This window comes from Schistocerca serialis, chromosome 3 (genome assembly GCF_023864345.2).
Source record: "Schistocerca serialis cubense isolate TAMUIC-IGC-003099 chromosome 3, iqSchSeri2.2, whole genome shotgun sequence".
NCBI lineage: Eukaryota > Metazoa > Arthropoda > Insecta > Orthoptera > Acrididae > Schistocerca > Schistocerca serialis.
Window position 1 is genome coordinate 554,253,092 of NC_064640.1, and position 13,155 is coordinate 554,266,246.

Here is a 13,155-nt window from a genome sequence, read left to right on the forward strand (position 1 = left end):
TGGTTGGTGGGTTTGTGGGGGTTGAAGGGACCAGATTACTTATTTTTCCAGCACAAATCAAGTCACTGACCGATATTATTCTAAGTTAACATTTTCATATGTATATGCATTTTAATACTGTATGCAGACATGCTGTAGGGGTACTTATTTTTCATAAAGTGTGTTAACACCATACGGCACACAGACATTAGTTATTGACAATACTAACACAAGAAATGCATATGGACAGAATCTACATAAATCTCTGCAAATTTTTCTACAATCCCAGATGGGAAATTGATTGTTAGTCATCTTGTATGGCAGCTATAGCATTCTTCCAGGAAAGGTAACTTCCCCACCATGAGCACTGCTCATTTTTCAGTTTAAAGACCGACTACACCTCCCCGGAGTTTCCTTCCCACTTCCTTTATGCATGCACACAAAAACTTGACTGAGTCCATGTTTATATAGTGGTATTTTTTTCAGTTTAAGTGAGCATTTATTAGAAGTTGTTAACTGAGCTTTTACATAAAATGTTCCTATGAAAAATGGATGTGAAGTGTTTGATTTTTTAAGTGTAATGGTGTCAGTGATGTATGTAGTGTTGGTGGGAAAGGGACTGGATAGGTAAATGTGGCACCTTGCTGCTCTCTATTATTGACAGCAAGTCGTAAAGCCATGTAATGGTGTTGTAGCCGATTGGTGGTGAATTAATGACTGGCCAGAAAGTTACTTCTCTCATCATTAATTTAGTTACTGGTAAACCACATAAATATCCTCCATTCAGGAATTGCTGGCACTTGTAGAGTGGGCTGCAATGAGTACAGCCATTTACCACACAGTCACAGTGTATCTTCCAAGGTGGACATGAATATGTCTGATGGAACAGAACTGATCATGTTAAAACCTAGAACAATAATCTGCTGTAATGTGTTGCTTGACATATGATGAAGTATCTAAGTTCCAGAACACCCAGGTGACCTACTCCGTTGCAGAGGGAGCCAGTTTAACCCTCTGTGCCTCTTCAGATGTTGGAAACGCTGAGACTGAGATGAAGCATTTGATACCCTTCACGCTGTGAAAAGTATTCAAGCCATTAATAGTGGAGACAACGAAAATAACGTTGTTTCATACATATTGACAGCATGTTACACTTTGACCAGTCTCTTCAGTGTGATAGACAGCTGACAGCTCCAACTGTTGAGCTTTTTTTACATTACATTAACGATTGCAATTAAATACTCAATATACTGAAAATAACTCCATTATATAAACATGAACTCACTGAAGTTATTTTGTCTACTCACGTAAGAGAATTGGACAGGAAATACTGGGGAGGTATAATCTGCCCACAAACTGTGAAGTGAGAGCACTCGTGAAGATCAAAACTGCTTTTCCTACAAGAATGCTACAGCTGCCATACAGGATGACAAGAATCAATTTTTCCTCTAGTAGCGTAGAACAGTGTGCAGATATTTACGTAGAGTCTGTCCACACAGATTTCTTGTGTTAATATTATTAGTAACTCATATCCGTATTTCATGTAGTGATAACATATTTTGTGGACATGAACAACCCCACAGCATGTCTGCTCACTGTGTTGCCAGTGCTTGATAAAGCACACTGCGGAAGGGTAGGTATAACTTTGTCACACACTACAGTTGCTTCTTGTGATGTAGTGGGATAGAGAATGTGGGGATGATCTGCTTGCTGTTTAGTTTGTGTATCTATGAAGGAGAGTAATGCACGACCACGATCTGGCGACCTATCTTCCCTTATGCTTTTACCCTCTCCCCCACCCTTTCTCATTCCATTACATACTGAGAATGCATTTTATCCCTCAATATTTAATATTTGTTGTATTAAATAGGTGTTATATTAAAATACTAGTTTCGATAATCTGTGATTTTTGAATCCTCTGCCTCATGAAAACTGTTAGTCCCAGAAAAGAAATATAGTTTAAGGATCATTTTCGCTAGAAGCCACAGTTTTCGAGTTATTCCAGAAAACCATCGAAGGTGACGTTTGGAAACCCCCCCCCCTCTCCCCACCCCCATTACCCTGCTCACACTCCACCAATCAGTATTTTTAGGTATGCTGCTCACGGCACTCCCTCCTACAACTGAACAAATACTTCAAAGTAACAATTTTTTTCCTCTTAATTTTCCTTTGTTGACTGGACTATATTACGACATGAGAAAGTTCAATGCTCTGAGCATAAAGTTGCCAGCAACAAAAATAACAGATATTTCAAGGCAGACATCCCACTAGCATAAAATTTATGAACACTTTGACAGTGCAGTAAACCTAGCTTGAATAAATTTTAATATGATTACATACAAAAATAGAAACTACTACCAATAGTCTGCAGTAACAACAATACTACCTGCATACCCCAAAACAAAATAGTATATAGATATCAAACTGATACCTATTATTATTCTTTTATGTACTAAACATCAGTAAATAAATCTGTGGACTCCAGCCAAAATATTGACAAACTTTAGGTCACTATTGCAGAACACAAATTCCATGCAAGTTTCTCAGACTGTATCATTTTATATAAAACCTTTCAGCATTAATATCCAATTAGATAACTTGTATCTGAATATGGAAAGCTTCATATGCACACCCAAGCCTGACAAATTGTAATTTCCGAATGAAACCAAAACTTTATGGTAGAACAAAAGCAACACAATGGGCAGTAGATTATCTTCTCACTAAATAAGACTTTTGAAAAGAGAGCCAGATTAAATTAATGAAATATTTTAATTTAAGTAGATTTTGTTTTGTACAAACAAAACTATGCAACATAATTCAAGAAATCCTTCATCAAGAGAAGAATATTGTATCACTGTGCAACTGCTGATTTTTGCAACAAAAATACTTACGGTATGAACTCATTTTCATTTTCAAAAATAAAAAAAACCACATACGGTAAAAGTAAGGAAGTGGGAAGAAACAACCACTAAATGAAAATGTACATAATCTTTATCACGATCTAACTAATACATAGAAGTACACCAACAAACAGAAAATATTTCAACATCACAAAAAAAATCAGTCAGCTGCCTTTTTAAAATGTAGCTACTGCAACACAAAAACTTAGAATCTAAATAATAACTGCAGACAATTAAAATCAAAATTAATACATCTAGTATGCATTGATCACAATTAATACATTCAGTTTTGCTTACTAACACATTACAGCCCCACATAGCACACAGTTCTCAGAAAAACAAAGGGTTTATACAGCTACTATTTACACGATACATACATTGTACATAAATATACATTTAATTTTTAATATTAGATGGGTAGCCCCCAATTCATTCCTCTTAACTTGATTTCTACTATACAACACTTATTTCACATTTATATTTTCACTGTCTCTAGCATCAGATGTGTTAATTATTCTAGCAAGGGGTTAACTAATTTTTATGGTTTCTGTTAATTTTAAGGTGGGGTGCCTCACATGGATTAGCAAGACCTCAAGACTTATTTATCATGTACTGAACAAGGCACATGGTTTACTACAAATCCAATTCAATCACTTCCAAACATTTTCTTATGCTGTACCATTTTGAATATGCTTGTACCAGACAGAAAATGTGATCAGAAATAAGAAAGAGGATGGTGACTAATAGATTTATTCATAAATAGGAAACAAAACTAACACAGATCTCTCTCGGATCCACCAGTTATTAGTCGATGGCTGGGTATCCCGACACAGTTGTGGAACAAGTCGTCAACTTTACTCTGTTACACGTACTTACTGACACACACACACACACACACACACACACACACACACACAAAAGGCCTATTTTTGGTTGGGCTATAGGGTCCCAGAAACAAAATAAAAATGGTTCCAATTACCAAGTTCCAACTAATGTTTTTGAGATATTTCTATTGTTAGTAAGGAAAATATCACAATTGGTAATCCCTAAAATATTCCCATTTGGGAATACCCCTTCACCAGATCACCAGGATTTGGCTGAAAAGACATCAACTCTAGAATAAACATGATGTCTTAACAGCCTGTCTGTGTTTCACTGTTGGCAAGCATGTAGGAAAATTCATCTTAGATCAACTGTATGACTTTCCTCTTGGTTACAGCTTCAAAGAGACAAAATACCATACAAAGAAGCAACCAACATAATTTTAAATATTTCATGCCACACAATGTTACTTGCCGACTCAATTATGAGGAATTGCTTAAAATGGTATACTGGATCATTTTTCTATGCAAACTGAAGGGATGACATCTAGATGTGCATCACATATGGTAGCATGTCTGTGGTCCTGGAATCAGTTTTCCGGATGGATTGAACGAAGTGCAAGGGGCGTAGCAGGATGTTCGTGCTCCCGAAGTCATCTTTCCAGCCATTCTGATTTAGGTTTTCCTAAACCATTTCAGGCAAATGCTGGGATGGTTCATTCATCAAGGCCATGGCCAACCACATGTCCTATCCTCAAAGCGTACTTATATATTCTATGTGTATCTATATTTTTTGAGGTTCCTATTTTCATTGTATTTTGACGAATCCTCTACCATTTTAAGATGATCCCTGGATGAATAAATAAATGACATGCTTTCCAGAAGTAGCAGTTTTTCTTTGTTTTTGTTATAATGAAGCAGAAATGATTCACATGCCACAGCATGTGAAAATTAAGGTGACACTATACTCAGTCCGATTCAATACGAACATAGTAACTTCAAAATACAGGAAAGGAAAGTAGTTACATTAATTTTAAAAAATGAAGATTCTTCAAAGCATTACCATTCCTCTTTTATACTGACTCTGTTCCTTAGAGTAGGCAGTGACAGTGTAGACAGAAGCAAAAAGACAGTAGGAAACTAGTTTCGTATCGCAATTTATCTTGTGCAAATTATGTATGAAGAAAACATTGCACAACAGGGACTAACTGAAAGAGGCAGTGCAGTTGTTGAAGTGCTAACATCATATTCAGAAGGTTGGGGAATTTTTTCCTCTTTCCAGCCATTCTGATTTAGGTTTTCCTAAACCATTTCAGGCAAATGCTGGGATGGTTCATTCATCAAGGCCATGGCCAACCACATGTCCTATCCTCAAAGCGTACTTATATATTCTATGTGTATCTATATTTTTTGAAGTTCCTATTTTCATTGTATTTTGACAAATCCTCTACCATTTTAAGATGATCCCTGGATGAATAAATAAATGACATGCTTTCCAGAAGTAGCAGTTTTTCTTTGTTTTTGTTATAATGAAGCAGAAATGATTCACATGCCACAGCATGTGAAAATTAAGGTGACACTATACTCAGTCCGATTCAATATGAACATAGTAACTTCAAAATACAGGAAAGGAAAGTAGTTACATTAATTTTAAAAAATGAAGATTCTTCAAAGCATTACCATTCCTCTTTTATACTGACTCTGTTCCTTAGAGTAGGCAGTGACAGTGTAGACAGAAGCAAAAAGACAGTAGGAAACTAGTTTCGTATCGCAATTTATCTTGTGCAAATTATGTATGAAGAAAACATTGCACAACAGGGACTAACCGAAAGAGGCAGTGCAGTTGTTGAAGTGCTAACATTATATTCAGAAGGTTGGGGAATTTTTTCCTCTTTCCAGCCATTCTGATTTAGGTTTTCCTAAACCATTTCAGGCAAATGCTGGGATGGTTCATTCATCAAGGCCATGGCCAACCACATGTCCTATCCTCAAAGCGTACTTATATATTCTATGTGTATCTATATTTTTTGAGGTTCCTATTTTCATTGTATTTTGACGAATCCTCTACCATTTTAAGATGATCTCTGAATGAATAAATAAATGACATGCTTTCCAGAAGTAGCAGTTTTTCTTTGTTTTTGTTATAATGAAGCAGAAATGATTCACATGCCACAGCATGTGAAAATTAAGGTGACACTATACTCAGTCCGATTCAATATGAACATAGTAACTTCAAAATACAGGAAAGGAAAGTACTTACATTAATTTTAAAAAATGAAGATTCTTCAAAGCATTACCATTCCTCTTTAATACTGACTCTGTTGTCAAGATATCCAGTAATTACATTGTATGTTGGCACTCATCTGTAAAACTTCTATAATACACATTCTTCCCATCAGATCACTGAAGTTAAGCACCATCAGGTATGGCCAGTACTTAGGTGGATGACCATCTGGGTATGTTGCGCACTATTGAAAATTTTCATTTGCCTTTGCAGCAGAGGCAATAGGAGGGGTAGAGGTGTAAGGTCCCTGGTCAATAATCTTTGTGCCAATGGTCTGTATTGAATTCCGAACCTCTCCTCAATGTCTCATGAAGTGAGAGCATGCAACACTGTTGATGGTGATCTGTCCATCGGATGGGGTCGTTAAGCTCGGTGGGCCTCTTGGTGCTCTTCGAGAGGAGTAGGCTATGTTCCAGCTCCGGGTTTCACCCTCTTCCTTCTCTCATCACCTTCTCTCTCTCTCTCTCTCTCCCCACACACACACACACACACACACACACACACACACTTGCTCACTCACTCCAGTCACCTACACTAAACATCTACACTTACACAGACAGCTCATATACTTCATGTAAGAAAGGTGCCTGCATCTTTTCTTCAGGGTCTCCCAGTCATTCATGTTCTATGACTTGACTTTGCTTTGCTTTCTTCCTATGTGTATTGGTTTTGGAGTGATTTCTTCTGTCATATCTACACACTAACACAACTGAAAAAATATTTTCACTGTAAGAAAGACAGAAACACTAGTTTTTAGACTCTGACAACTAAAATAATAATGCATTTCCTGAAATAATCTGGGGGTTCATTTTTTAGTCCCTATCTCTGTATAAACACCTGGACTCAAAATACGAATGCCATCTAAATAAACAAGATAATACTCATTAGAAAATCAATTATTTCTAGAAAACTTCTTTATTAAATGCAGCATGTGTGCCCCATTCTCCATGAAATGTCAAGTGCCTTGTTGGTAGCCATCTCAGTGCTTCTAGAATGCTTTCACTCAAATATGAGTAATTTTTAGTCTACTGTCACACAGCAGAGACATAAAGCCACTGGACTCACTGCTACCAAAAATGTTAACTACTCTAACTTATTTGTCATGATCACAACAGTGCTTTGTTTGTTCAGCTACAGTAGAAAGAAAGTTTAGGGGTTAATGTTATTACAGACAGTTCAACAAGGGAGTCGCCGTACCTTCCATGTAAAAGCTTGAAAGTTTTTACCCTCCTAAAGTAAGGGCTAACGAAAACTTTTTTAAATATTAATTCACAAACTTGTATGTTCCATACATGATCAATTCAAGCCAAAAATTGGCGGAGGCATACGTTCAAGAGGGAAAATTGCAGAAAAGCATACAGCATTATATGCCCAATAATTCAGTTTCTAAGGCAAAATTGCCTGTACGATTAATGACAAATTATAAATACATATCTTATGTCAAGGGCATTTCTAAACGATGCTCATGTGTAACACCGAAGGAGGATGAAATGAACAAATTAATGAAAAATAATAAATAAATAAAATCAGAACATAATTTAAATTTGAGATAATGATGAAACATGTTGGAAAATTGCAGCTGTCACAATGTTTTGAAATTATTCAGCTGAAAAAAACTCATGAAAATAAATTTCTTCCCCCTAACTGAAGTTTTCCTCATTATTAACTTGAGATTTAAAGTGAGTGGTCATATGTCTTCCAAGTTTGTCTCTTCGGGTGAAGCTAAGATCACAATATTCACACTGATAAGGTCTGTCACCACTGTGTGTTGTTTTATGTCTTGTCAGTTTATCTCTCCTATTAAATGCAGCTGAACAAATTTCGCATACATACGGTTTATCAGAAGAATGTATTTTTAAGTGTCGATTAAGTCTGTCTTTTGAAACAAATGATTTATCACATAAGTCACAAGGCCAAGGTTTAACATTTGGGCACGACAATTTGTGCGCTGACAATTCCTGACTCGATGCAAACTGAACGCCACAATCTTTACAAAATGAATGGGTTAGCTTGTGCAAATTTATGTCCTCTTCACGCGTAAATACTCTAGAACACTCATCACAAACATGAATAAACTGGCGCCCAGAATGAATAGCTTTATGTCTTGCAAGAACATCCTTTCTTGAAAACGAGGATGGACACTCGTCACAGATATATGGTTTCTCTGTGTGGACTTGTAAATGATTATGAAGTTTGTCTTTACTGCTAAATGTCATTCCACATGTTTTGCAACTCCAAGGTTCTGCTGCACATAACATTTTGCAATGTTCGGTCAACTCGTCAACCTCTGTAAAAGTCTGACCACAATCTATACAACTATAATGAGTCTTTAGATGATTAATCATTTCTTCTTCAGTTCCAAATGGTTCCTTACATTCTCGGCACACGTGAACTGCAGAATTTCTTTGCTCTGATCTTTGCTCTGCAGCAGACTGCATATCAGTTTCACTTTCTGAAGCCGGTTGCGTATCAGTTTCACTTTTTGAGGCCGGTTGCATATCATTTTCACTTTTTGGAAGATCTCTTTCGAGTCTGCGCCGAAGAGCTTCAGGGTGGAATGCACTTACTGGTTCAAATTCTGTTACCAACTGTCCATCGGAGTCGATACCTTCATTGACAAATAATATTGGAGCTCCCTCGGCGAGATCTGGTGAAGAACTGCCAGGAGTTCCCTGATAATGCAACAGAAGAAAATGCTTTTAAGAGTGTAGAACAAAACGAAAGTAGTAAAATAGAGTTTCACTAGTTCAGCTCTCGGATAACATTGTTGCCTCTTCCACACTTAACACTGTGTTTTACAGGAAAGAACAGCCATCGAGGGTAATGGCAAGGAGGTAACAAGGCACTGTCTTCCAATGTTAAGGTTTAAGTATCAGTCTGGCTTGACAGGAATTCATCACAGCTAATTCTTTTAATAACAATTCGGACTGAAAATGGCAAAAATCGTGATTTAATTCAAATTATCTTCATTTAAATGTGTTTGAGGAGATGTAGCTAAACAGAATTACAGTTCCATTTACAAATTCTTACACACAGTCTGAATACCATCAGTACTGCTGACTGGTTCTGTTAGCTCCTTGGTCAATGGATAGTCCTTCCCTCAACACGGGTCACATTTCAAGACAGCTCTAGGGCAGCACCAACTTTTCTTATCTGAGAGTGAGCCTTAGATCCTGCAGTGCACAAATGCACCACAGCACTACATTTATTTTGATACATTACTGCCATTACATCCTTTTTTTTACTCTCTTCTACTGAATTTATTTACAGAATCCACCATGAAATCCATTGGCTGAATAAGCAAATTGCTTTCTTTCAATTCATTTTGTGTTCTGTATTGAAATTTAGTTCTCTGGAGCTACATATCTGAAAACTGATAATTGCAGCATCAAACTAAGAAATGTGGCTTTCTTATTAATGAGTGCCATGTCAACAGAAAACACAATATTAATGAGAAGAAGAAACATCAACTTACAGGCATTATGGGCACATATGTGATCTATAAAACTGAATTATACTTTAAACATGAATTCAATGCTATAAGAGCTCAGTCAGCTGAATTATTTGGACGAAGAGAATTGCAGCAAATATTTATTTTACTTAGATTTAGCAAGGCTTCAAGCTATAAGATAAACACCCTGAGACTTTTTTGGCTAGCATTTACAAAAATTTCTCAGAATGATGGAAACATTATGGGTAATATCGACTTCTAATTACATAAATGAAGATCGACAACACATTATTCTTTACACTTAGTATGAAAATAATCACACACATTTATATCACCTAAATCAGTAATCAATACCACTGAAAAAATACAGTATCCATATATATTCTTCTGCTCACAATGGAAGCAGTAACAGTAAACCCAACACACACACACACACACACACACACACACACACACACACACACACAGGGTAGAGGGGGCGCAGAGGGGGGGGAGATAATTTACTCCTGAAGTACAGTAAAACCCTATATTAATGAACCTACTGTGCATAAATTCGTGCATTGAACAAGTATTTCTGTTGGTCCCAGTGAAACTGTCACAGGACCTATGTTACTGAAAATCATCCATAACGAACACTGCCCTCAGAAAAAGCTGCTTTTAAGGACTAAATATCTATAGCCTGTGTTCAAAATTACTTTACGATTGACAGGTATGAGACAAGTAGTAGGGGCGGGGAAGGGGGGGGGGGCGCAGAGGAAGCTCACACAAGAGGCGTGGACTGCATTCCACCAATCCCACGATGTGTGTGTCTGCAACAACCACCCAAAGCTGTCAAATTTTCTGCATCTACAAACATACTACACAAGCCATCGTATGGTGCATGGTGGAAGGCACCTTGTACCATTACTGGTCATATATTTTCTGTTCCACTTACGAACAGAGTGAGGGAAAAATGACACTCTACATGCCTCCGTACGAGCCCTGATTTCTCTTATTGTCATGGTCCTTACAAGAAATGTACATTGGCGCTAGTAGAAACATTGACCTTCAAATGCCTGCTCTCTATATTTTTCCAACAGCAATCCTCAAAAGGAATATCGCCTTCCCTCCAGGGATTCCCATTTGAGTTCCAGAAGCATCGTTGGGATGAAGTAGAAAAGTTCTGTTCTGCACTGATCTCTCGTACAAGGTATTGCCATCTGAGGTCCAGACAAGAGACTGGAAAGTTAAATGGTGTCTCGCCGCTCTGGGATAGCAATGTAATTGACAGATTTGCTGTAGCTCTGAACACAAATGAAAACACTACTGCAAAGATTTGCACGGAAATGTTCAAGAAATAAAACAATGCTGGTGAAACACTCTCTAGAAAAAAAACTGCAGTATGGATAAATGGATTACCAACAGATTCGTTTGCTGAGGATGCGAATAGTTGTCATGTTTATGACTACTACTGCAGAAAGGAAAATCCAACACTCATCAACTTGTTGGTCACCCCAAGGAATCAAGTCTTTTTCAAGGCAGTTGCACAGTTCCCCCCCCCCCCCCTTCCTCTCCCTTAAACAACAACAGTAATAGTTACAGTGATACTTCTACAGTGATATTCAAGCATCTAGCATAGCAACAGGAGTGATGTCAGTGGAGTTTCGTCCTTATCACCACACAAATTAAGTATAGGTAGACACAGCTGCATATCCGAAGCACCCAATTTACAATGGTAAGTAGCTACACAATGAAATAATTTCCTAAGTTTTGACATTTTGATAAGAAAGCTTCATCAGCAACTGACTCCAAATAAAATTCTTCTCAGGAATTCAGTCCATATCACGCAAAAATAAATATTACTGGCTACAATATAACTGCTGCAATTCTGAAGTCATGTTTTCTGTATCATTTCTGTTCATTCTCCAAAAATGGTTGGCGTATTTAAGATATGTTTCCTTGCTGTGGTAAACACACACAAATCTTACACTTAGTTATGTCATAAGTAAGTAGGTTAATCAGAAAAATTAATAACAGGTTCATTATAAATCTAGTGATCTGTTTCTCATTACAAAATCATACGAGTGACCACTTAGTGCTTGACGTGTGGGCAGACCATAGTACATCACATTTAACTGAAATTATCTTGTGTTGTGTTAGAAAACTCTAAAAGATTTCAGTTTGGAGTAGATGACAAAAATTTGATAACATCAGGAAATGCATTTTTGTGAACTGTCAGCATATCGTATTAATAACAGGAACAGTTTGTGAGTTTGAGTTGTCGTTTCGTGAGGGACATGACAACTCTAGTCTGTACCTCCACATGCTCCAGCAGAACTGTCAACTCTAAAGTAACTTTGTGGCGACAGTAACAGATTTTTTAAAAATTAGTTTGACCTAATGAGGACAAAATTAAGTAACTTATCTCTTCTTTTTGTTCTCCTTTCTTTCTTTTCTACAGTATTTCATTCTTTGCCTGTGTTGTTATCTTCTTTCTTCTGTCCATACTACACCCCTCTTTCTCTTTGTTTTCTTCTAGAAACCCTTGAACTTTTACTTTTGCTCTGAACTTTTCTCTTTCTCCTATTTCTTCCTCCATTGCTTCCATTTCCCTGTAGTCTGCTTTAGTTCCTTTGGTCCACATTGATGTTTTCGGGTTTCTGTAATAAGAGTTAAAAATTCTTTTTGTTGTTCTTTTTCATTTAGGCTTTTTAGATGTCCATAGAATACAACTCTTCTCTTCTTGTTGTAGCTAACATTTGTTCTATTCTTTCACAAACTACTTTATTGTTTCTTGATTTCCTTTTCTCATTGTCATATTTTGGTCCAAAGACTTATGATTATTTTCCATTCCTTCTTTTCTATTTCACCTAATTTTTTGGCTCTACTTAACGAAAAGCATTCTAAAAAGTGAAAGCAATCTGGCCTAATGACAGTGTCATAGTTCTGAGTTTTGCACTTATGGATAAAGATTTCTTGTTATTTTTGTTTGTTGAAGAGCCACTTTGATTTTCCATGCTCATGCTAAGTTAGTTTCTTTGTATAAAGCATTTAGCTGGATTACATCACCAAAATATTTAAATTTTGTAGCCCTTTTTATTCTTACGTTATAAGTTTCCCCTCATTTTGGTGCTCCCCCCCCCCCCCCCCCCGCCCCCTCTCTCTCTCTCTCTCTCTCTCTCTCTCTCTCTCTCTCTCTCTCTCTTCCCCCCCCCCCTTCTTTTTCTTCCAAATGATACACATAGACCTGCTTTAGGCACTTTCTCTTGTAGAGATTTATCTACATTATTGCATCTTCTATAGATCCAGCTAAGATTGCAAGATCATCTGTAAACATCAAACAATTATTTGATTATCCCATTTTTGTCCAACTTACAATTTAAATTGTCTTCTTCTGCTATTTTCCTCTATTCCCTGATTATCTTTTCTAGAACACTGTTGAATGACAGTGGGGATAATCCATCTCTTTGAGTTAAGCAAGTTTTGATCTCTCAGAAGCCTTGGTGGTTTCATCTGTAAATTTAATTCTGCAGTTTGTATTTGTTAGTGTGTCACTTCTACTAATTTGCTGTCATCTCCAAACTCATTTAAGGTTTTGAGCAAGGTTTCCCTGTCAATAAAATCAAATGCTTTTTAGAAGTCTACAAATCTTATACAAATGGCTTTGTTTCTTATTCTTCTATACCTGATTATAAAATTTCAAATTTAAAGTTTGTTGCACACAGGACCATCCTTTTCTGA

General features: G+C 36.8%; 1 protein-coding gene across 4 annotated transcripts in view; it reads right to left on the reverse strand.

Annotated features, from left to right (window-relative positions):
- LOC126470448 (zinc finger protein 84-like) overlaps positions 1-13,155 on the reverse strand; it is a 306,629-nt gene that overhangs the window by 258,087 nt on the left and 35,387 nt on the right. Inside the window, exon 5 of one of the 4 annotated variants that reach the window (XM_050098285.1) lies at positions 2,953-8,656. The exons of the other annotated variants lie outside the window; for them this stretch is intronic. Within the exon in view, the coding sequence (XP_049954242.1) occupies positions 7,625-8,656 (1,032 nt within the window). The 3' untranslated portion in view covers positions 2,953-7,624. Of the gene's footprint in view, positions 1-2,952; positions 8,657-13,155 lie in introns of those variants that run through there. 4 annotated transcript variants of the gene reach the window in all.